This window comes from Papilio machaon, chromosome 7 (assembly GCF_912999745.1).
Source record: "Papilio machaon chromosome 7, ilPapMach1.1, whole genome shotgun sequence".
In the NCBI taxonomy this organism is placed as follows: Eukaryota; Metazoa; Arthropoda; class Insecta; order Lepidoptera; family Papilionidae; genus Papilio; species Papilio machaon.
Genome location: NC_059992.1, coordinates 7,958,934 through 7,982,520, shown reverse-complemented (window position 1 = coordinate 7,982,520; position 23,587 = coordinate 7,958,934). Strand labels below are relative to the sequence as shown.

The window sequence follows — 23,587 nt, the reverse complement described above, 5'->3', positions numbered from 1 at the left end:
CTATTTTTTTTTGCCAGATCGCACAACTGCTAAATAATTATGTAATAAATATCAAATATTTGCATAAAACAGCAAAATGGCGACGACCTACTGAACATTCATTTTAAAAGTGGCACAAGTTAATTTTAATTTACATTTCATTTCAACATTATTAATTTTGATAATATTAACTCTTACTGTTAGTTTCTGTTTAAACATATTGTTATATCTGTCTTGTCAAAGGTAATGATAGAGATGACGGTATGTTTTATATAGAGATTATGGTCTCGGAAATCATTAGTCGTGATAATTCTATATGCCCTTTTCCGTACCTAATATTGGTGTAACACCCACCACTCTTCCATTCATCGATTTGATTAAATCGGCAAGATAAAGTTTTTTTTAATGATAAGGATAATGTGCGTAATACATTAAGTAATAAAATGTCCTTTTGTATGTTCTTCCTTAGCTCTGTAGCCCTTTGTGGCTTGGTCGAGCAGTTTTTCCACCTCGTTTGTGACCGTTGTTCTCCAGCTTTGTATTGTATGTTAACCTAAATTAATTTATTTTTCTTAAAAATACAGCATGGAGATCCAACTGACTTTGAAGAAAAATACAAGAGCAATCATGACAATCAGTTTGGAGTTTCAAGGGAAGGAGTTGGTCCTGAATAATCGGATACTGACAGTTATTTGATTCCTGACATTAACGATGATTCAAAACAAAACAAATAATAAAGATATATGCTTGACTGAAATCTGTTGATGTTCTCACCAGAAAGTGGCCATTGCGCGTACACCACAATCAACAATGTACATAAAAGATTTATGAATTGACAGCGAAAATAGATTTATAAATTAGATGTAAATTAAATTGGTTTTAATACACATATATAGGTTGTTTTATTTTTAAAAATTATAAAAAGCATCAAACCACCTGTTTTATCTCTTAACAATAGCCATTATAGATGTTAATGTAAAATGTTTAATTTATATTAAGAATCCTATATTTTATGAAATCAAATATAAAAAAGACGCAAAAAAAAAACATACGTCATAAAAGTCACGTTATATTATCCAAGATGGCTGATAATGTCGTGTGAGACGAAAATTTACATACAATTTGCATGAAGGTATAATAATTATTGACATTGAGAAAAAAGAAATAAAAAAAATTGTAGGTTTAAAAATAAAATGATTATTCATTCCGTATCTGACACGATTTTTACGAATAAAAACACTGGATTAACTAACTGCATGTATTCTGTACATATCCACAATAGAAGAGTAGCACTGGCCTGGTATGGACTTTTTGGATCACTGGCGCCAGTTATTGCTTACATTATACAGTATGCCAGCGCTGATTTTGAGCGCTACTGTCCCGTAAACTGGCATAATGTGAACCAGGCATAAAGTCGGACACATCTTCAGTTTTAACACGTACCTTTTAACTCAACAGTAGGACGGTGCAGTTGAAACTAAAGATGTTTCGTTGGCTTAAATGAATGCAGATTCCTTAGCTAGATGTTTTGATATCGCTATTTAACGAAGCTTAGATTTAATGTAATTAAATATATTTTTTATACATAGCGCCAATAGCCTTAAGGTTAAACGTAGCATCCATCACGTGGTTGACGGTTCGAAACAAGCACAATATAGAATTGCAATAGTTAAAAGTTAAATATTATTCAATTGAATATCCTTTTACGAAAAAAAACCTCGTAAATTTATCTAAAATTTTAATATTACAAAGACTATAAAATTAATAAGATTAATTAGAAAATATAAAAAGTTTTTATTAATAAAGATTAGATAATGTTGCGTCAAGCATCTTAAATGCCGCTTGACGCAACACTTCTAAATTAGTCAGAAAAAGATTCATTAACTTAATTAATACATCAAAATTCATAAGTAAATTGTATTGTAAGGGCATTGACGTCGAAAACTTTCAGATAATTATCTCAACGATCATAATAAAACTTAAATAGGTTGTATATTAAACTATTTAAATAGAGATTTGACGTTTGTATTATACATTATATATGGGACTATATTAGTACTAGCTATCGCCCGTGACTCTGTCCGTGCTGAATTCAAAAAAAACTTAATTAGTAGCTTAGTTGTGTTATCCCAAACTATGTTCTATATTTATGCCGAATTTCAGGGAGATCCATGCAGCCGTTCTGGACATGCCATCGAACAAACATCCATCCATCCAAACATTCGCATTTATAATATAAGATTACTTAGCCACGTACAGTGGGCAACAATTTCAGCTTTCATAGACATATTCGTCTGATAGGCCAACTTCCGAGGGCTTTCCACCATCTAAAAACTTGTACAAAAATATATTGTCATATCTCATTTAAAAAAAAAAAAAACAGTGATAACTAAATTAAACTGTAATAGTATTTCGGGTGCGGAGCCCCCCCCCCCTTGCAAAGTGTACAATTAATATAAAATTACTTCGAATAAGACCAAATATTAATGGTTGTTATCCCCCCTAGACCTAGCCTAGATAATCGGTGACGGGAATGGTCTCACATTTGTCTTTTACTAAGTCTAAAGGTCACAAAAGATATTTTACGATTCTATTCTTCTTGTAACTAAAAATCTATTAATAATCAAAATACTTCGTTCCCCGTGCCTTTTATTTTGGCGCGCGATTCGCATTAATCAAGCTGTACTATTGTTCTAGATAAGAGCGGCCGTACATTACGCTTTAAAAACATACGACAGCTGCGTTAAATTAAATGAAAACAATTCTCTTCAGTAGTATAACAGTGTAGAGTCACACTTGAAGGTTGGCGTTTAGTACAACATTTAATTAATTTTAACTATTGATTAATTGATATATTCCAAGCTACTACTTTCCTCAATAGTATGACGATTATTCATTTAAATAGGTTATGCCTAAGTTTGTATTTTCATCGTGAAACGCTCAAAGCTAAAACTCCTGAGGCAGTTTCCTACTTTATAAGGATTGAAGACAGCAAACACTAATCATTTCGCTCCATAGAGAATGCAGTTGCTCTGTCTGTTTTCATTTAAATACTGGCAACAATCTCCTAACTTTGACAGTATGAAATTTAAATTTGTTCTTAAAAAGTTTTTTTTTTTAAACTTTATTTTTAATGTTTTACGATAAAGTGATATTTGCATTGCCAGCAATATAGAGGCGTCGCGATCGCATTGGCAGCCAGCCAAGCGACACAAAGACCTCCTCGGCGATCGGTTCGTTACCCTTCTAATCCTGTTATAGATTATAAAAATGTCTCTTATTTTACACAACTTGATTCATTCTGCACCCTCACAATGTTTATGGTTTATTTAAAGTACATGACAGTCATTTATTCAAGCCTTGTCATACCAAAGAGGTTTGTAAAGGGTAATCAAAGTCCGTTGCAGATTGATTTTGTAATATAATAAATACTATTTTTGAATTTAGTATGACATTAATAATAACCATATCGAAATATCCTAAAAAAAAGAATTGGTAAAATTCTGTAATATAGTCTACTTTATCTGTTTCTAGTTTTAGTACAAAATTTATATAAGTATACATTTTTTTTATTGGTTGAATTTTTTTTGTTATTAAAAAGGTTTCCCTTTTTTCTAATAAAAATTTAAATCAGATTAAAACAAAATTAGTTTTAAAACATAAGTAAAGTATACTGACCTAAGATAAAATAAGCGCATAGAAACAAGATCGAAGTCGACTCTAAGGTTTCCCAAACACGTTTTCGAGGGCGTTTCGAGGTTATGTATAATGTAGAATTCCCTGTCGGCACCCTCGAAGGAGGCAGGAGGGAGCTGCCCTCTAGGTGAGGGAGTCTGCCCTCTGTACAGAGGACCGACCTTCCTCAAAGTCCTTGAGTTGTGAAGGTCAACAATAGACAAACGACGTTATACAACGTGTAATTGAATAAATATAATAGTTGTGTAAATTATGTGTATTATTTAATCACTATTTATAATTCCATTTTTTTATAGTAGCAGTTAAAATAATAACGATATTTAGGTTTGAAACTTGGTTGAACCACTTTGGAATTTAGCAGTTGAATAACTTGTTTATTCCGGGAGTTTTTGAGTCGGCAATGTGTTGAACATTTACTGAAATTCAGTCATTTCGTCGATGAATAAAGTTAGTAAAAACGACATGTAAAAAGTGACTAAATCGCTTTCCATTCTCAATGGTCTATTTAGTTTATGGGCGATGTAACCTTGAGTCACGGTCTCCTGCAAAAAGCTCTTAGTCAAGTCTTGTAGCCAATGTATTATGTACCTATTAACAACTTCAAGTAAACCTGGGTTTGATAATATTTTTATGACAACTAAAAAAACTTTAACGTTTAAAACTATTTAACGTATTTTTTTTTTCATATACTCTACGCTTAATAAAGGTGCGTAGCGTCTACCATTCGCATATACAAATCTGCAAAAAACTAAAGACCTGTCACCTGTCAGCTGTAAAAGTCCAGCTGTCACTGATAGCTTGACCTTGACTCTTTAAATTCTAGCAACACCTGCCTAGTATTGCTAGTGTAAAAATTACCCTGGTTCTTCGATTGCAGTATACCTATGGTATACAACGACATACCGACATGGACTTAAGCATGCTCATTTAATTAAAGATCTAAAATCTTAATATTATTATAAATGCGAAAGTTCAGATGGATGGATGTTTCTTAGAAGGTACGTAATGGCTCAACGGATCTTGATGATATATAATACAGATGTAGAACATAATCTGGAAGAACACATAGGCTACTTATTATTTACTACGTTACTATTAAATTCCGCGATACAATCGCGGGCGATTGCTTCAAACTTCAAAGAATAAACTTAAAACCAATGTTAGATGACCGTGTCGAAAATTCCTAAACCCGGTTCATATGTCTACCTGTTGTCAGGTAGCAGGCAGGTAAATATGGCAGAGTTCATGCCATAACCTCTAAATTACAAAGAATACCGTCTTAGTCATTGACCTAACCTGTCCATAATTAGTACTTTAAAAATAAAAACAACACACACTATACTTTGTTCCAGGTAATGACCACCTTAATACAGAATTAAGTTTTAAAACATGTTTTTTTAAAGAACCAGCTGATGTAATGAAATTGATGCTTACAACATTTATTTCGATAATCAAAATCTATTCTTGGTTACTTTAAAAACAAAATAATTAACATTTGCTGTGGTAAAAAATGAATTTTAAAAATAAAAATTCGCAATTAATCGCAATAAACAAACATAATGATTAGGAAATAAAATTGCTTTAAATATCCGCATTCCGTGTTCAAAATGTGGCTAAATGAAACCCAACACTTATGCAATTAGAGGATTGAATAATGTTTGTATGAGTGAGTAAGACAGTATGCGTTTCAAATATATACGCCTAGTTTGACACATGAAGCAGCACAAAATGGCGCGTTTTTTTTAATGTTACTAAAATGCGTGTAGACGCAAACACGAATATCTGAACCGATGAGAAAGCTCTGTTATCGCGGTTGGTTCTGTCAAAATATATATAAAACCTACTTAGACATAGATAGTGACATAAAAGAAAAAAATAACATGACAGCTACAGTACAAAGAGGAACTTGTGACATTTTTGACGCTGAAGAGAGGGCGCTAATGAGCAGTCATAATTTAGTTTGACTTATGCTCACCATGTCAGATTTACTTGTCGGTCTGTATGTTATGAATACTTTAGGAAGTCAATTTATGAAAGTTAACGCATAAAATGTTTTCAATTTAACGTTTTCGCTTCTACTTCATGGTTCAACTTCGATCTCATAATCTGTATACACTATTTTTTGAACGGGTTTCATAATGTGAGATTTATTTTAGACATGTATGAACCGAATGTTATAGAGGTAAAGTCAGACGGGCTTCATGTAATTTTAAATTAATTACTACAATTTTTTAAATTGGTCTATCCAATCTGTATAATATACATATGTATAAATAAACAATGCTAGGCCTAACACGAAACAGTGTTGGGCCTTTACGTGTATGTTGGATTTTTGCATGTCTGTGTATATTTATAGAGGTGGGAGTCGGGCGCCGCGACCTTGCGGCGGAGACGGACCGGTATACAATCACTCGATTTCACTTCGATTTACGACAACAAATCGTATTGCACACTATCCATTGCTTGCTCCACAAACAGCCACAGGTTTTATTACTCATTGCAACGAGCAGTGGATATTGTATGAATCGTAATATACTTGTTGCCATACAGAGTTGCGCGGGCGACGGACAACGCGCGCTGCTCGCTCGCCAATTTCGCACACTGATAAGTTCAACGACACGCCACAAGGATGACGAAGAAGCGGCGATAAATTGATGCGGTATTTTAGTTTCCTTGCTTCGTTTCCTATTGAAGTAAGTTATTAATAAGCCTTATTACTAATATGATTAAATTAGTGAATTATTTTACGCAACAAAGGTATTTATTTTTATTTGAAAATAAAACCAATAGGTTATTGGGCTGTTTAAAACTAACTATTTTAAGATTTTATTTAGAATAATAATTTTAAATATGTAATTAAAAATTTAAAATAATCACAATTGAAAATCAAATACCATTTTACTTAGCCACTTTGTTGTAAACAATAACAAAAGGGGTAGTTTCAGTATGCACTAAATCTGCGGTATACACTGCGGCTCTTAAGTTTTACCGCGCACTATAAGTCTGGTCTAAACTTGAAATCAAAGAATTTCGCCGATACCGCATCCATTGCTCTTCTTTGGAACAGCTGTGACAATTGTCACACCCACAAACAAAATCAATCGTGCGGACACAGTGTACACAAAGGGAGCTCGCTGGTCCATTCGGGTCCTAACCACCTCCACAACGACTTATCGCAGACTATATTAATGGGAACTAATTAAAGAAAGAAAATCAATTATGAACTAAATCGCAGTAAAACTTTACACGTGTTTTGAGGTTATATGATACACTAAATGCAAAGGTGGGCATTAACTCGTTAATCCGTTAATCGTTAATTAACGAAGTTAACATTTTCCTTAACGGATTAACTTTTAAGTTAAATTCAAAAAGTGTTAACGCTCTTGTTAACTTCCGTTAAATTCTACTTCCGTTAATTTAGTCCGTTAATTGTTACAAAAGACACTTATTGACATGTTGTCATTTTATTTAAATTATGCAACAGGCTACATTCGTAAGTTCGGCTATGTTCGGCGACCGTCGGCGAGTCGAATGGTGAACGAGAACGAGCGAGTGTGATGCATGTTATACAATACACCGAGCGGCCGGGATAGACGTGATCAAAAGAGTACCACAGAATCCTTGTTAGAAAATAGTGACGATTTAAACAAACTTACCTCTATCAAATATTGCGAAGTTTAGGCGCTAGACACCTTCAAAGTTTAATAATTATTTCACATTTACACAAATATCTCGAAAAGTCTGTATTACATTTTATTCACATGAAAACTGGTTTTCATTTATTTAACATCACTTTTTTTAGAACAAGACTTTGTTATAAAATCAACATAAGGTTCGAAAACACTTTACTCTTAATACAATAATTGTAATACGTGAGACGCAAAATCTATTAAAAAAGATAAACTCTGCGTTGAATAGCAATCAAAATAATCGAGTGTGCATTACTCTTCAATGTCGTACCTAAAATACAACTAAACTTTGTTGCAGACAAAAATGTTTATTTTAATGTTGGAGTTTAAAGACAACAAAAAATATAAAAAAAATAGTTTATGGTTCATTTGAAAAAGCGTACAAATAGGATTTTTTTGTCATTGCGTAGATAAGAAACAAACAATGAAAAATAAATTAAAAAATTCGAAAGACGAAATGTGCACGCAATAAACGTTCCTCAAAAACAAAAGGGATTTAGGTGTTTATTACCGTCGTTTGTTTTTTTGGGGCTTCTTCATGATCAACGAAAAATAATTTTAACATCAACAAAAATATGAACAAAGGATCAAATGGACAGCCGCACAGAGAATGCGATAACGAACTCGATGGATTTATGGCCCCAACCCTTCTAATGGTCGGGGATGCACGTGCGCTGCGCAAAGACAATAGCGAAGATAATTTGTTTGTTTACAAAAAAAAAAGTATACGACAAAACGAGAAAGAATGAGGAAAAAGATAAAATAATTATGTTAGTGAAATAATGTTAAACTGTGTTATATTAAATTTAATATATGAAATCGCCACAAGTGACCTTTACAAAAAGACATCGATTTTTTTACGTATATCGAAAGTTTATTTTAAAATTAATCGAATGTCGTTGAAAATAATTCAAAAAATATTCTTACTAATTAACTATAACGATTTTATAGGTGATAAGAAAGAGAGAAGACATCACCCGCGATCGGTTGTTTTCGTTATGTCGTGTAACTTATGCTCTATACACTGAGAGTAATTTAACTTGTTTTAACATATAACAATAGATCGGACGATAAATCATTAGATGATAGAAGTTATCGAAGGCATCTCAGTTGTATAGTTTGATGCGTTGAGATGTATCACTGGATTGGTTATATAGTTTATTTATCAATGTTATAATAAGTTTCCTCTGATGTTGGAAGTTTTATGAATAAATAAAAAAATTATTAATAAATAAAAAGTACGTAAAAATTATAAGTCTGTTCGTGGGTCCTTAGCTAAAATAAAAAAAAAAAATATTACCAAATTACATATACATAAAATTAAATGTTCAGTTGTTGGAGTATGAGCAAATGAATATCCGGGAGCAAATAGTAACAGATAAATGTAAATACTGCACAAAAGTTTTGATTGTTTTTTTTTATATTATCATATGTCTTAACTGTTTAATAGAAAATTTGTGTTGTCTAAATTTAGTTAGCTATCTAATTCCGTGACGTCGGATTGTCGATAAAAAAAATTGACTGAAAAAGTCAATTGTCCATCATTGTCAGTGTAGTATATAAGTGTGTATAACTAGTGCATGCTATGTCATTATTATGGTACAGGCATTAGTACATCGCTCGTATTGTCTAAATTATATTTTAGTATATTATATAACTAAACTATTGAAAGTCTCGACAAAATCGGTCCATACGATTCGGAGATTATTCGTATGGCCATTTCCCGCTTGGGCCTTATACTCGTAATATAAACAAAAATTAACTTTAACTGTTAACTTTAACTTGCGTTAAATTTTCGTAAATTAAACGCTTTAACGATTAACGAAGTTAAATTTTTATTTAACGAATTAACGATTAACGAAGTTAACTTTTTGATTAACTGTGCCCACCTATGACTAAATGAAATTGCCAAATTATAAGACTTCCGGAGACCATTTTTGTTGTAAATTTCTTCAGTGTTGTCATTTAAATTACAAAATTTACATAAGTAAATCGAATACAATCTTTTTTCTTATGTTTATTTTTTATATCTTCGTTTTTACTATGGTTTAATAATGAAATTTTTAAATCGCAAATTAATTATTTCATAACAAAAACAAAACACAACATTGCGTCCGTTAAAAAAGTTTTGAATTTAAAATTATTTTTGATGTATAAAAAAAATAACAATAATTAACATTTTTTCAATGTTTTAGTACTTCTAGTTTTAATTTTTATACATTGCATTTTCTCTAATTTGGGAAAAAATGTTTTTTACACTGGTAAAGATATACGATAATGATTCTACGAAAGACTAGGCAGTATTGTCGATAGACTGCCTGCGCCATGGGCGAGAAAAAAGCACGGTAATAACATTTCAAAAATCATTTTAATATCAAACTTGTATGAAATATTCTATCCATAGGATTCATATATATTCCATTGTCTGGAAAACGCCGAATGGAAATCAGGATCTTAAAAATCTTTTCGATCTATATTATATTGGATTAAAAAAAAATTGAAATTGGCGTTGGCCGGACATAGAGTACTTATCAAAAGATTCCAGATCAATCGGATAAGATTTTTGTCTATCTGAAGACAATGCGGATTAATTCATTTACAAATACACCGACAAAAACTAATGCATTCTTTGTAAAAGTAATTGCAATCTTGCGCATATCAATAGATTGTTGTCCAACATTTTACATGCAAAGAGCAGCAATAAATTATTGTTTCCAATTATCAAATATTATAATATGAAAATACGTAATGATTTTTCTAACACTAGTGAATAATAATCAGAATGTCTTATATCTTATGCAAATTTAAGGAACACTTTACTGATTTGTGAGAAACATTAACATAACCACAAACTTAAAAATAAACACTAATGATAGAATCTAGGTGGCCGCTTGCTTCTTTGCCATCTTTGGCTATTACGATATAACCTAACCAAAGTAACTCAGTCTCAATTGGATGCAATAGCGCCATCTATTGACTGTATTGTAAGGCAAAGATTTTATAACTTTAAATTGTTTAATTTCATCTAAACAAACTGTTTATATGTAACACTTTATTAATTGAGGCTTTACTCGAAAACGTCGAAAAAAACTATTTAGCAATATAAAAAATATTTTGGCAAGTAGGATTTGAATTCGTGTTCACTAATTTAGAATTCTGTTTCTGTATGTGTTTTGTGCCGCGTTTTGTGTCGAATGAGTGTATTTATTAAAATCTGTTCAGTCGTTTAGGCTCTAGGCTTTTAAAATGGAATTTACATATAAACCTATATACATAACAACAAACTTAAATAAGCGCGAAAAACATTACACTCTTTGTCAGTCGGATAATAAAACACACAGCAATGTGTTGGGTTCAGAAGTTATAAGACAAAACAAAACCGTGTAACTGGAGACCAGATTTTTAGTACTTTAAGCAATCTAAATGTAGTCTATGGCATTGTGACGGTTCATTGAGCCGGATTGGTAGTTTTCCTATCTATACCGCGTTGGTAATAAAACTCCTGTTTACAGTGTGTGTATAGCGTCAATGATTCACGAGCTAGATTCTAGAATCATCCAACTATTTTGATAAAATGAAAACATACGTAATTCATATTAAAAGTTTAAATATCTCACTCTATAATTGTACGTAAGAAATATAGTAGATAATGTTTTCCATTCATGTTTATTCGTATACTAATGAACATTTCCTGTATTTTTTTTACATTATACAAATGAAATGGAGGCCTACCTGTTTAACACAATGCAACATAAATCTTTGAACCCAATACTGTATCCTTGCATCGCCATACATATAACGTAGTCGTCGACACAACGACTAATGTCAACTTTATAGATTTGCTCCGCCATCTTGAAAATCGCAGCGATTTTTCTCAAGAGCGACGTAAAACAAATTCAACGACAACGTGTCATAGTGGTTATAGTACGGTAATTGTACTGCGTAAGTCGCTTAGCGACTAAAATCACTGGGTTTCGATAGGATATACCTACATAGCCTTGTATACGAAAGGCCTTACTCCAGAACTGGAGGCATCCTGCACTGACCCTTGTATTAATAGATATTGACATTCCTTACTTACTTGAAGAAACAGAGACCACAATAAGTTTTGCTACAAGTATAACAACTGTCGAAACCCATAATGAGACATATATACGTAAGCCAACATAAAGACAACCACTTTGACATTGTCGAATTGTTCCGCGTTGTTTACCGCGTTTATCGCTCATCTGGAATATGGAACATTACGATCAAAAACATAGAATAATTGATCTATTTTAAATGCAAATCTTTGCTTACCGAGAGAAGTACAGTCAAGACGACAAACCGCGTTATAGCTTATTGTTCCTGTAGAAGTAAAATTTTGCATTGCGCCGAGCAAATTTGATCTGACACTTAGTGTAAGCATTTCGCGAAAGTCGCGGGAACATTAGCAGCTGGGCGGGTACAAGTTCATTGCCCTAAATCGCTATATTTAACGTCGAAGAGATGCGTCACTGTAAAACCGTTGCGCACGATGCGACGTAGACAAAAAACGACGTAACAAACTACGACGCAAGTTATCGACATAAATGTACTTTCAGAATTAACGACGAAATCTTGCGAATTGAATCGGCGAATTGAAATAAAAAAAAAAACAGTGCTGACCTCTAAGCTTGGTGTGCGGTAAACAGTAAGTAGTGTAGACCAGAACCAGGCAGAAGTATAAAGAAATTGCAGCTTCGTGTAGTTGTATAAATCGTTTGCTCTATTGTCTAATTTTGCTATATAAAGAGGTAAATGTTAAAGAAAAAAATGTCAAATTAATAGATGGAATGGAAGGGAATGAGGAGGAGTTGTAGCCTATTGTTACTTCAAGTCTAAAATTTGTCAAATTGTGGCACCCCAGCATTTCATAACTGTTGTGAATCAATGAAACTTTTCATAACTTTGTCAAATCGATTATACTTACTAATATTATTAATGCGATTGCTTGGATTAATGGAATGGATGGATGTTTGTTCAAAGGTATTCTAGAACGGCTCCACGGATCTGGATGTAATTTGGCATATACATAGAACATAGGAAGAACACATAGGTTACTAATATAGTTTTTTTTTAATCCTGCGCGAACGGAGTCGCGGGCGACAGCTAGACTGATACAAAGTTGAAGTTGACTTTAACATTTTCGGAATCCAAATAACGTGACTGTAAGAAGTTGGTGGTTCTGTGAAAAAAGGACAATGTGAATTGTGCCCCTCAATTTGGCTTGATCGAGTTCACTATACTCTACAGTAACCATGAGTTTTTGTGAAAAAATCAGGACAAATTTTATTCTATGTAACAAATTAAAAAAAAACAATATGAACCAAATGTACTTCATTATAATTATTATAGTAGTGACATTATATTGAAATAAGAAAAGTAAATTGAAGAAAAGAGAATCAACAGATATCATCATCATCAGCTCACTATACGTGTCCCCACCGAGGGGCTCGGAGCCTACCCCAAGTTAGGGGTTACTAGGCCATAGTCAACCACGCTGACCCAGATCAGGTTGGTTGCCTTCACACATATCTTTGAATTTCTTAACATTAATTTATCAACAGATATATAATGTTGTAATTTACCATTCAATAAACAATCAGCAGAGTATAATTTTATATATTTAATATTTTAAAATCAATCTTTATTTAGGAACTAATTACGTCAGTTCAGGAATGTTCGTCTGACTTCCGCGTACCGGACAGAGATATAATTGGTTTATTTTTAATTGATGGTAAATTATAAACCCGTAATAATTAAAAACACTGCAAACTGTCCGTGGTATTTGTGTTTAAAGACCAATGAGTTACGTTCACCATTTTCACATTTGAAACTGTGCTATATTATTTCTTAATAATTTTGTCGAAATTTCATACCGATATTATGCCGATATTGTTTACAATTCTTACTTTTTAAGCTTATATGTACTATATAGTATATTACGAAGTTAAATTAGTAACGTAAGCAAATAATGATAATATACAGTACAGTTATAACAGTGGTTTAACATAACTTTAAATTTACATTTATTTTAGTTTTTAGTTTCATAGTTTGTTAATTTTATTTAATCCATCGTAACGTAATATTATAGATAAAAATACTATTGTAAAACTTTCTATTATCAGCAATAAAGGCTTATTTTATTTTATTTATTTTTTTATAACAGTGGTTGACGCCAGCAACAACAACATCTGTTTGCACTAACACTGCACTATGAGGACGCATAGGATGAAAAAGTATCCTCTTTCTGTGCGTCGATTTATTAGTATGGTATAAAAAAATATCCAGGTTTGTGTCATTAACAGTCAATATAAATTTTTTTCATCAACAAATCCATGGTCACAATAAAGACCGTGCTAAAAAGTGACGTAGCCGCGGCGCGTGTAACCCACATCAGTGATCTCTGCTGTCTTGAGCTCCAAAAGCCTACAAAACAACTTAAAAATATTAAAAGGTTAAATTTTGTATTTTGTTCTTTGAAGCTAAGTATAAAATAGTTTTACTACCGAAGTCTTGTTAGTAGTTTCGGTCTCCCTTAACTATTAATTATTAACTAAGAGCTTTGTATAGATTTCTCTTACTCAATATACATTAAGTTTTATCCCTTAAAGTGTTTGAGTGAGGCAATAACTCTATGGATATGTCAATGTCAAGGTTTTTGAGATAATAATAATCCTTGTGAATGACAATATATTTTATTCAGGGATTTTGCTCTCAGAAACCATCGATTAGTCGCTTACATTTGTTTTACACTGAAGTTATTAAGGGACACGTAAAATACGCGCTAGTCCTGGAGTTGCGGAAAATCGAGCCCAAACAACTAACTAAGGGACGTACTTAATGACGATTATCGGACTCTGACTCTGTGTGACAGTTAACCTTTGTTACCGCCAATTTCTTCGCGGCAAAAGTTATTCGTCATACTAATATGACCCGGTGGACAACAGTGAAATTAAGGTATGCTTTCTTATGTTTATTTTGTAATGGAAATACTAATAATAAAGTAAAAAATCGATGCTTTTTAAAAATGACTTGGTAATTCTAAATTCAAAAAAATTACAGATAATATGTGAAACCATTTTGTCAAGGTTTACTTAATAAATGACTATATTTAACTGAATATACGATACTATGTAAATAAAAATTATTTTCCAGGGGAACTTAGATATGTCAACCTGTCACATGAAGTCAACTCGCTCTACATATCCACGGCCACGTAAGTCAATTAGAGATTCAAATACATTCGTCTCATATTATCCGGACGTTAAACTCAGTGCCTCTCAATTGAAGCGACAAAAGGTTGGCGGTTTTATTATAGTACTTAGTTCACACTGGGATTGTACATTTGTTTTTTTAACGGGGAATTCCACAACCGAAACACTCTTTTTCCCTTTACTAATTCTATACTAAACGGCCTACCTTAGTGACCATCACTACCCTAAGTGTGACAGTTACCAAATTGTTTCTACGGCGGTCGTGCAGATTACTAAATCGATGTTTCTTTTGTTTCTTAAATCTTACTAAAATTATAAAATTATAATTGATAGAAGGTATCTCCGTAACGGCCTAACAGATCTTGATAAAATTTAGCACATATATAGAACATAGTCCGGAAGAAAACATAGACCACTTATTAAGTTTTTTTTATATCAGTGATGTTATAATCATATGAATGGTTTGTATGCAAGAAAATATCCCTTGAAAACATGCCCTAACCCGTCTTAGCGGCGCCAGAATGTGGCATCGTCCCGCTTTATGTGGTCTCGAACAGCACGCGTCATTAGATGCCACATCCTATTCACACAATATTGCTGAATGTCATGGTATTACAAGTAAATATCTATAAAAGTCTAGGTGATAACGCCGTAGATCCATAACACGGTAATAAGCTTTTTATTAAGTCCAAGTAAACTTTCAACTCAAACTCTTTAAGTATCTTCTTTTTTATTGGAACGAAGTTCCTTATCGCGCGTTGTGAAATGGGGCTAGACGGAAAAAATTCTTACGAAAAGTTGTCACGACACTTTTTGCTATATCACCATGGCAACGACGTGAAAATATATAACGAAAATTCATAGAAATAAAATGTACTTCTTGTGAAGACTTTAGTTTTTTATTCATAGAATAAACATTGGTTCCTTCACTAATTAATTGAAAGGAACTTCGTTCCATCCGCGTGTCCCTTGACACCTCTCAAGTTTTTTTTAACATTCTTATGGTCAGACTCTCATGACGTCATAACAGTATTTTTGTGTGTATAAAAGACTGTGACTGTGTATTGGTGACATGACCTTAAAATTAAATCAAATACCAAGAAATATAAATACATTGAGTTGTTTTAGTTTACAGAAAATTAAATTACTCTTATATATTTTACCAAGACTTGAACGAAGTGCTTCTAAAACGTACCGCATAATTTTAAATAAAAGCAAAACGTATAAAAAACGAAGCCTGCGAGCATTCCTCTTGACTCACAACTGACTCACTTCCGAAGCGGATTCCTGCTGACGTCACAGGGTGGCGTGCGCGCGCGCAGCTCGATTCAGTGTTGACATATTCTAAACAGCTGCCGAAATTTAGTGTAAAATATTGAGTGACTATTTATATACATGTTGTATACAAATAGACTTAGATTCACAATTTCATCTGATCTAAGTATACGATATGAACAAGAACGTAGTTGCAATGTTTGAGAACTATTTGTATATTATAGGTAGTTAAATTTAGATTAGCACTTAATTGATGCTTGAAAAACTAAATGCGATTGAATTCAGAAAACTAAGAGTTATATAATATTAGCTTTTGCCCGCGACTCCGTCGGCGCGGAATTTAAAAAAAACTTAATAAGTAGCCTATGTTGTATTCTTCCAGATTATGTTCTACATCCGTGCCAAATTTCATCAAGATCCGTATAGCCGTTCCGGAGATTATTTCAAATATTATTATCCATCAATCCATCTAAACTTTCGCATTTATAATATTAGTGAGATATTCGCTTTCATCGATCTATATATATAAAAGAAAGTCGTGTTAGTTACACTATTTATAACTCAAGAACGGCTGAATCGATTTGACTGAAAATTGGTGGGCAGGTAGCTTAGAACCAGGAAAAGGACATAGGATAATTTTTACCCCATTTTCTATATTTTTTTTATTCCGCGCGGACGGAGTCGCGGGTAAAAACTAGTTCGATATAATTCTAACCACATATTTTAATTGAAAAAAAAATATATACGGACGAATTAAGAACGTCCTCTTTTTTGAAGTCGGTCAAAAAGTACCTGTAACTAGAATAAACAAATCTACACACATATCAATACGAATCTCACATATAATGTCTACAAATTAGCACAATTATATTGAAAATCTTATGTAATCAGTAATTAAATAATATGATACAGGAAGTTTCATTTTTCAAACGTAGCAACACAGCACCATTAAGTTATTTTAAACTAAATTCCTTTCCCTACGCGCTGTCTACATAAATGTCTGACGGAAGAAAGAGGAGGAAAACTATGTTTAATATTATTGCATAAAGAAACTTAAACAGTGGTAGATCGCGTTACAACAATTTTTGTTGGGTGCACGAATTGGCCGGGTCGACCGGTGCAATACCACGACCACACAGAAGACAGGCGTGAAGTGGAAGCTATTCCGCGTTTCGTCTGATGAGTGTGGTACCGGAGGCCTAATTTTAGTCCTCTTTCCCTTCCCACCCTTTTCTTATTAGGAAAGGTTGGGAAGGGGAAGGATTTGGCGGAAGAGGGGACGCATAAGAAGGAGAAATAGCCTCTTTCTGTGCGTCCCCTTCTCCGTTGATTAAAGGTAGGCAACGCATCTGCATTTGCGGATGTCTGTGGGCAACGGTCGCCTCGCTATTGCGGCGAATCCAGGTGACCGTTTGCTCGTTTGCCACCTTATGATATATAAAAAAAAACTCAACTGCCAAAGTTCAGTAAGTGTAAATTATTCACATTAGAGTGAAAAGGACTTTTAGAATTCTAGTTATATATGCATAATATTTTGTGATATGGCTTTAGTATGACGCTAAGTGTGACCTTTAGTAGCCATCATATAACTCTGGGTGCGACAGCTAAATGGTTCTAAATAAATATTCGATGTAAGCACAATAGACGACCGTGTCTATTGGATATATTGTATGTTAAACAGCGCAACAGCCTTGCTATTGAAAGGTCCCGGGTCCAAACGAGTGAGTCACGATCGAGATGTGACCGGAATTAATATAAAATACTTACGCAACTGTTCGTCATTTGGACCCACTTTCACTGCAACTAAGTATACACTGTAATTAAATTGAATGGATAGAACAAAGTATAATTCGTTTGAGAAATTCGAGTTCCACATTTGAGTCCCTACTAATTTCTGAAGAGATAAATCTACGTATCCTCTTTACAAAATAAGGGGCAAAGGAGTCACCACGCGTTATGTGATTACTACCGTCCATAAACAATACGAGATGGACAGCCTTAGCCGCGAGCTAGTTAAGGGCACGCGCAGGAAATTCCTTTGGAAGATGATTTCTGAAGTAGTGATAACACCGTACATTTGTAGAATATCAATTTTAAATAATATGCTGCAGGTGTTTGAGATTTGTTAAACGTAACTCACACATCAAAGAATGAATCAGAGTATAACTGACTATTTTTTTATCATCAGTAGGCTACAAAAGCTTTATTGAAAACTAGCTGTCTTCGACTCTGTCCGCGCGGAATCTAAAAAAAAAACTTAATAAGTAGCCTATGTGTTCCTTCAGACTATGTTCCACATCTGCGCCATTTTTTTTAGAGTTCTTGTAGGTTTAAGAAAAATATATTTTATTTTCCATCCACAGTCCACATTGCAAAAGCATAACAAGTGCTTAGAAAGCGGTGATGTTGAGTTTTTTTTTAATGTATCGATTAATTGCAGACACACGCTTGGACGATCAGCCGGCTGACACGCATCGTTAGCAATATGTGATTTTTGGTATAAATTATTTTTTCACCACCTACAAAAATTTTAGTTAGTAATTACAATTTGAATACAAAATTGCCTAAAATTGGCAAACTGCGCATCATTTATGGAACATATTTTATCCGTGATATTATATCGAGTTAATTTAATTCCAACGTTAAACAGACTGAACTGTTACACAAAGATATTCAATTACTACGTATCACACAGATCCGGTGCCATTTAAATCAAAAGACCTACCACTAATTTAATGTTAATTGTTTATAACTATAACGCTACCGTCATCATAGATATCTACAATTAACAATGTACGCGGCCATTGCTCCCGATCGTTTAAAAATTAATACGATGCGCCTAAAAAAAACGCTCGTTCGTGCAGTTTCCGGGAGGGTGGGCGTCGTAAGAACCGCACACGCCGCTTCATACTCCGTGACGCGTTTTTCTTACCAATTAGCGGTAGTGCAAGCACGCGAACGCGCACGCGCCAAATACGCTCGCATTACGCGATTGGCGCGAAAACTCATATATTGTGTCAAACAACCGGGTGCAACGACTTAGCTAGCAGTTTAGGACAATTTCAGCAATAAATAAGTCAGAAAACTGGCGCGGAAATGGATAGCAAGTTGTTTATTCACATGTAAAAAAATATTGAAACGACAATATATTAAATATACAAAACATTGATACTGTATCTTCTTGATTTCTTGAATGTAAAATATTTATAATGTGCATGGGTTTTTAACTCAGATTCAGGCTTTTAGTAAATCAAATGGCACTTTTCACATATTCAGATTTTATTGACGAAAGAACATTTCAAAAACCTTAGAACAGATTACACAAGGTGTTACATTTTTGTTATCAGAATTAGATTTAGGACACAGATTATATCAATTCTTAATCTCCATTTGAACATATTTTTGAAGACGTACATTATTGAAGGTCGCGTCGTAACCCCGATGACATTGCGAAGTGCTCTTTCCACGTTCGAGGGCCATTTTAATTTTTTTGGGGTAACACAATCTGGATCTTCAATAGGAACATCTTATAAAAAAACAAAGCATCTATTATTTTGAGAAACACAAGTGAATAACTATTTCTTTACCCCACCTTGTATAAAAAGTTTGTAGATAAAGTTTTAATTTTGTGATAATTCACAACACTCCTTTGAATACAATGGTCTAACTCTTATGTTACAAAATGACTAGTATATTCGATGATATTATTTCGCAGACTTTAAAAAAAAAATTGATATTTGTAGGATAAAGCAAATATAAAATATTGGTCATTAGGTTTTCTTTTATAACGCTATTTCGTTAGGGCATTGTAATCTTCCTTTATAATGCTCTCATGAATTTATGTTATTTCTTTATCGAATATTTTCTCACCCGTCTCGATCCGGGCGTTCTTGAAGGGTGCGGGGTTAAAGGTCAAGTTGTCGTAGGTCAGTTGCTATGCCTAGCTTTTCTACTTGCGAAATATTATTTTATTGTTCACTATTTTGGTACGAAAAACTTATATCATTAAAATGGATGACGAAAGACAAAGAATTTTACTTAAGTAATAAAAGAAATGGTTATCTTTATTATAATTTTTATTCTTACCAAATCGTATTTACTAAATGTATTCAGTAGTTGCGTTTAAATATGTGAAAACAAATAAAAAACATAATAGACATACATTAAAAGAAATTGGTTACATGACATTGTGTCGTTTGTTTACAGGAACAGAGGACAAGAAATATTTGATAGTGCAGTTTACTCACATTTCAAGGGCAACTCGTAAATTATTCAAAGATAGCTTATGTTATCAACAGAAGAAAAAAAAACATCCGAAGTTTTATTGTCTGCATGTTTTGATGCAGGAATTAATTGACTTTTCATAGCGTTTTTAATCTCTATAAGTGTAAATTCTTCAGCTTCTTAATTGTGTTTATAACCGTGTTGGTAGAGAAGCTTTATAAATTTTTAAAGAAATCGTGGGGATACTTGATCATCGTAACGTAACGCACGCGATACGATTTTTTGTAAAGAGCACCAGAGCGAATGACGGTCGAAGAAAAATGTGAAATGAGATTATATTATAGAAACGATAAAAAAGTAGTTCTATGTTTGTATTTAAGTAACTAAATTTTAAAAAGTCACGATTCTTGAAACTTTATTATATTTTGAAATTTAAGCTTGTCATCCGTTATCTCAATAATACTTCAAGTAAATATTCAATTGATGTAATTTATTTTCAATTACTAGTTGTAATAATTAAAAAAGCATTTTTATTGCAAAATAAATTGTATTACACTTAATAGGTATTTTAACAGAAAGAAATAAAAATGTTTGTGTTATAAATCCCTACAGCTTAACCACATTAAAATTCCTTTGAAGTTTTATAAGAATAATATAATCAAAATAATATTATAATAGTTATTAAACACTGTCCGATTCCTACTGCGTACTACCAATATTTTTGCCGAAATAATTTGACAGCTTAGACAGCTTTTATTTTTATATATTCTGTGATTAAAGTACTCTATGGCTCTACTCTTTGTCAAACAAGTTTGACAACTGACGTGTAATCAATGTCAAAAATTTGCCAATTTGCAAAAAACAAATATTTTGAGCTGTGTCAATCATTAAATTTGCGTAATAACCGCATTTAAAGGTATCTGTTAAATCCTTACATTTTCATTATTTATTGGACGATATTGCATGGTTTATAAGTAATTAAAAAGATGATAAATGCCGTTCTTCGAACTTTGTTCATAATATGTTTGGGGTAAGTTTTTCAGCATTATTTCAATGCATGAAAATCCTATGAGAAATGAAATAAATTATTGTCGTATTATTTCAGTATTACTTATGTACAACTAAGAGAAATTAAAACAAATGAACCTCAATGGGACTTGTTGATTTTTACCCAAAGTTGGCCCGCAACTGTGTGCATTGAATGGAAGGAACATGATCACACACATACATGCAACTTACCGTCAAACAAGGACTCATGGACCATTCACGGCATTTGGCCGACAAAACTAGGGACAATAGGGCCAGCTTTCTGTAATAGAACTTGGCATTTCGATCCAGAACAAGTCAGGCCAATAGAGAAGAATTTGGAACAGTTATGGACCAATGTTGAATCTGGTAAATATTTTTAAATACAGAACATATTTAACAGTAAAACTGCAACATAAAGTATGTAACAAAATCTAAGTCTCTAAAGCAGTGATTCTCAACCACTGTGCTGCGGCACTTTTGTGTGCCGCCAAATTTCAATAATGTGCCGTCAAATTTTGCAAATATATAGTAATGTCAATATTATTAAATTATATAATTTAAAAAGAAAAATATTTTTAACATGAATATATATTTAAATTCACAAAAAAATACATTATTTTATTATTTGCTTTGCAACGTGGTTTTTCTTAGTGCCAAATTATGATGAAGTGGCGTGCATAGCAATAGGAATATGTCTCAAGTCGGCGCACACTTGCCACTTCTGCGTATAAAACGTGTTGTTTTAGTGATAGTTGGGATTCACAAGGTGTAGCATTGTAGTTACTTTGCAGTGTGTTGTAGTAAGTAAATAATTTTTATATTTTTCTTTGTGTGCCGCCAAATTTTGAAATCGTTAAATATGTGCCGTAAAAAAAAAGGTTGAGAATCACTGCTCTAAAGGTTATGATGACACTTTTATCACAGAAAGATCACCAGGAAACATTTCCATTGTTCAGTGTATACCTTTGTGGGTGAATACATGTAACCATAGTGAAATCTGTTTTTTTTTTTAGGATGACTATATATTTTTGTACAGGTAGTTAATATTAATTCTTTATTTTATTTAAAAGGTTTTATTTAGTTTTTATCTTTACAAGATAGGAAAAAGTGTGTTGCAAATTGTAACATTGAGTATCACATGTGACAATGAGGTCAGTGCATGCATAATTAATAGTGGCCCCTAAACTTAAGTAAAGTTTTTCCCTGTACAAACTTAGTGTGTTGTTAAAATTTAAAAAATAATACCAATATCATGATGTATCTTTTTTAAAAATAAATTTTTATTATATATGACTTCTATTGTATTTGTGATATTATTTCTAACACAATTGAACCTCAAATTATTGTCAATGGTCATAATAAAACAACAATTTTAGCAAATATTTAAATGTAAACATGTTTTAGGTACCTCAACTTACGCTCTCTGGTCCCACGAATGGAATAAACATGGAACATGTGCGGCTGTACTCGAACCTCTAAATTCGGAACTCAAATACTTCAACATGGGTCTCAACTGGTCACAGAAGTTTATGGTTCATAATATTTTACAAGCATCAGGCATAGTCCCGTCTAATACCAATGAATATTCAGTACTGGACATGTATAACTCGATTAAAAACAAATTAGGCGTTAATCCAGTTATTGAATGTCGTAAAGAGAAAAGTAAAAATTATTTAGGTGAAATTCGCATTTGTTTTTCAAAAACACTAGATTTGCATGACTGTGACGGTGTTTTGAATTTAAAAGCGAAGATGTATGAAGGAAAATCAATATTGACTAATTGTGACACTTCACAGGGTGTTCTATATCCTCACTATCCAAGTAATACATATGTTAATTTATATAAATTAGCTATGTGGCTACAATGGTTTACAATATAATTTTGAAATCAAATAGTCAAAGGTTTTATCTATTGCAGTCTTATAAATGCCATCCATTATTTTAATAATTAAAAAACATTTACTTATATCTAGTAAATCCCAATTATGAAGCTGCCCTTGTTCGTATAGAGGGTCGGCACAACATGTACTACTCTTTCATACATCTCTATCAGCCGTCATATCTAAATTCATTGTTTTTGCATTTTTTCTTTTGTCTTCCTTTACCTTAGACATCAACATTAAATCTCATACTTTTTTGTATATTATTGCGACCTACATTTAGAAATATGACATGTCATCAATTTATTATTAATAATAGAATTTTTGCATATTCTGGTAATTTCTGTTTTGCAAATTTTTGTACATTGCAATATTTATTTTTAGCTCAACTGTGTGTGAAAGTAATTCTTGTTAAAATTTATACATTTGTTTTTGTTACATGAAATTGGTTATGTAATAGTTTTATTATGAAAGGACTGTTTACTTACTGCCTTGAATTTATATAATAGTCCCGTTTAAAGCAATAATTATATATATAAACAACTTAAACAAGTTTTAGAGACAGGGTCAAATTGGT

At 32.6% G+C, this 23,587-nt stretch overlaps 1 protein-coding gene across 1 annotated transcript; it reads left to right on the top strand.

Moving 5' to 3' along the window:
• The first annotated feature begins 21,018 nt into the window (after window positions 1-21,018).
• Window positions 21,019-23,277, top strand: LOC106719459 (ribonuclease Oy). Its single transcript, XM_014513803.2, has 3 exons — window positions 21,019-21,131; window positions 21,207-21,496; window positions 22,535-23,277. Exons 1-3 carry the CDS (start codon window positions 21,088-21,090, stop codon window positions 23,008-23,010), a joined length of 810 nt encoding a protein of 269 aa, XP_014369289.2. The 5' UTR covers window positions 21,019-21,087; the 3' UTR covers window positions 23,011-23,277.
• The last annotated feature ends 310 nt before the right edge of the window (window positions 23,278-23,587 follow it).

What these genes read in the sequence shown, in the direction of transcription:
- LOC106719459 (XM_014513803.2), top strand. Translation starts at nt 21,088, where the DNA reads ATGATAAATGCCGTTCTTCGAACTTTGTTCATAATATGTTTGGG. An exon ending in TTGTTCATAATATGTTTGGG is followed by an intron (nt 21,132 to 21,206) that starts GTAAGTTTTTCA and finishes GTATTATTTCAG; the next exon opens with TATTACTTATGTACAACTAA. An exon ending in ATGGACCAATGTTGAATCTG is followed by an intron (nt 21,497 to 22,534) that starts GTAAATATTTTT and finishes AACATGTTTTAG; the next exon opens with GTACCTCAACTTACGCTCTC.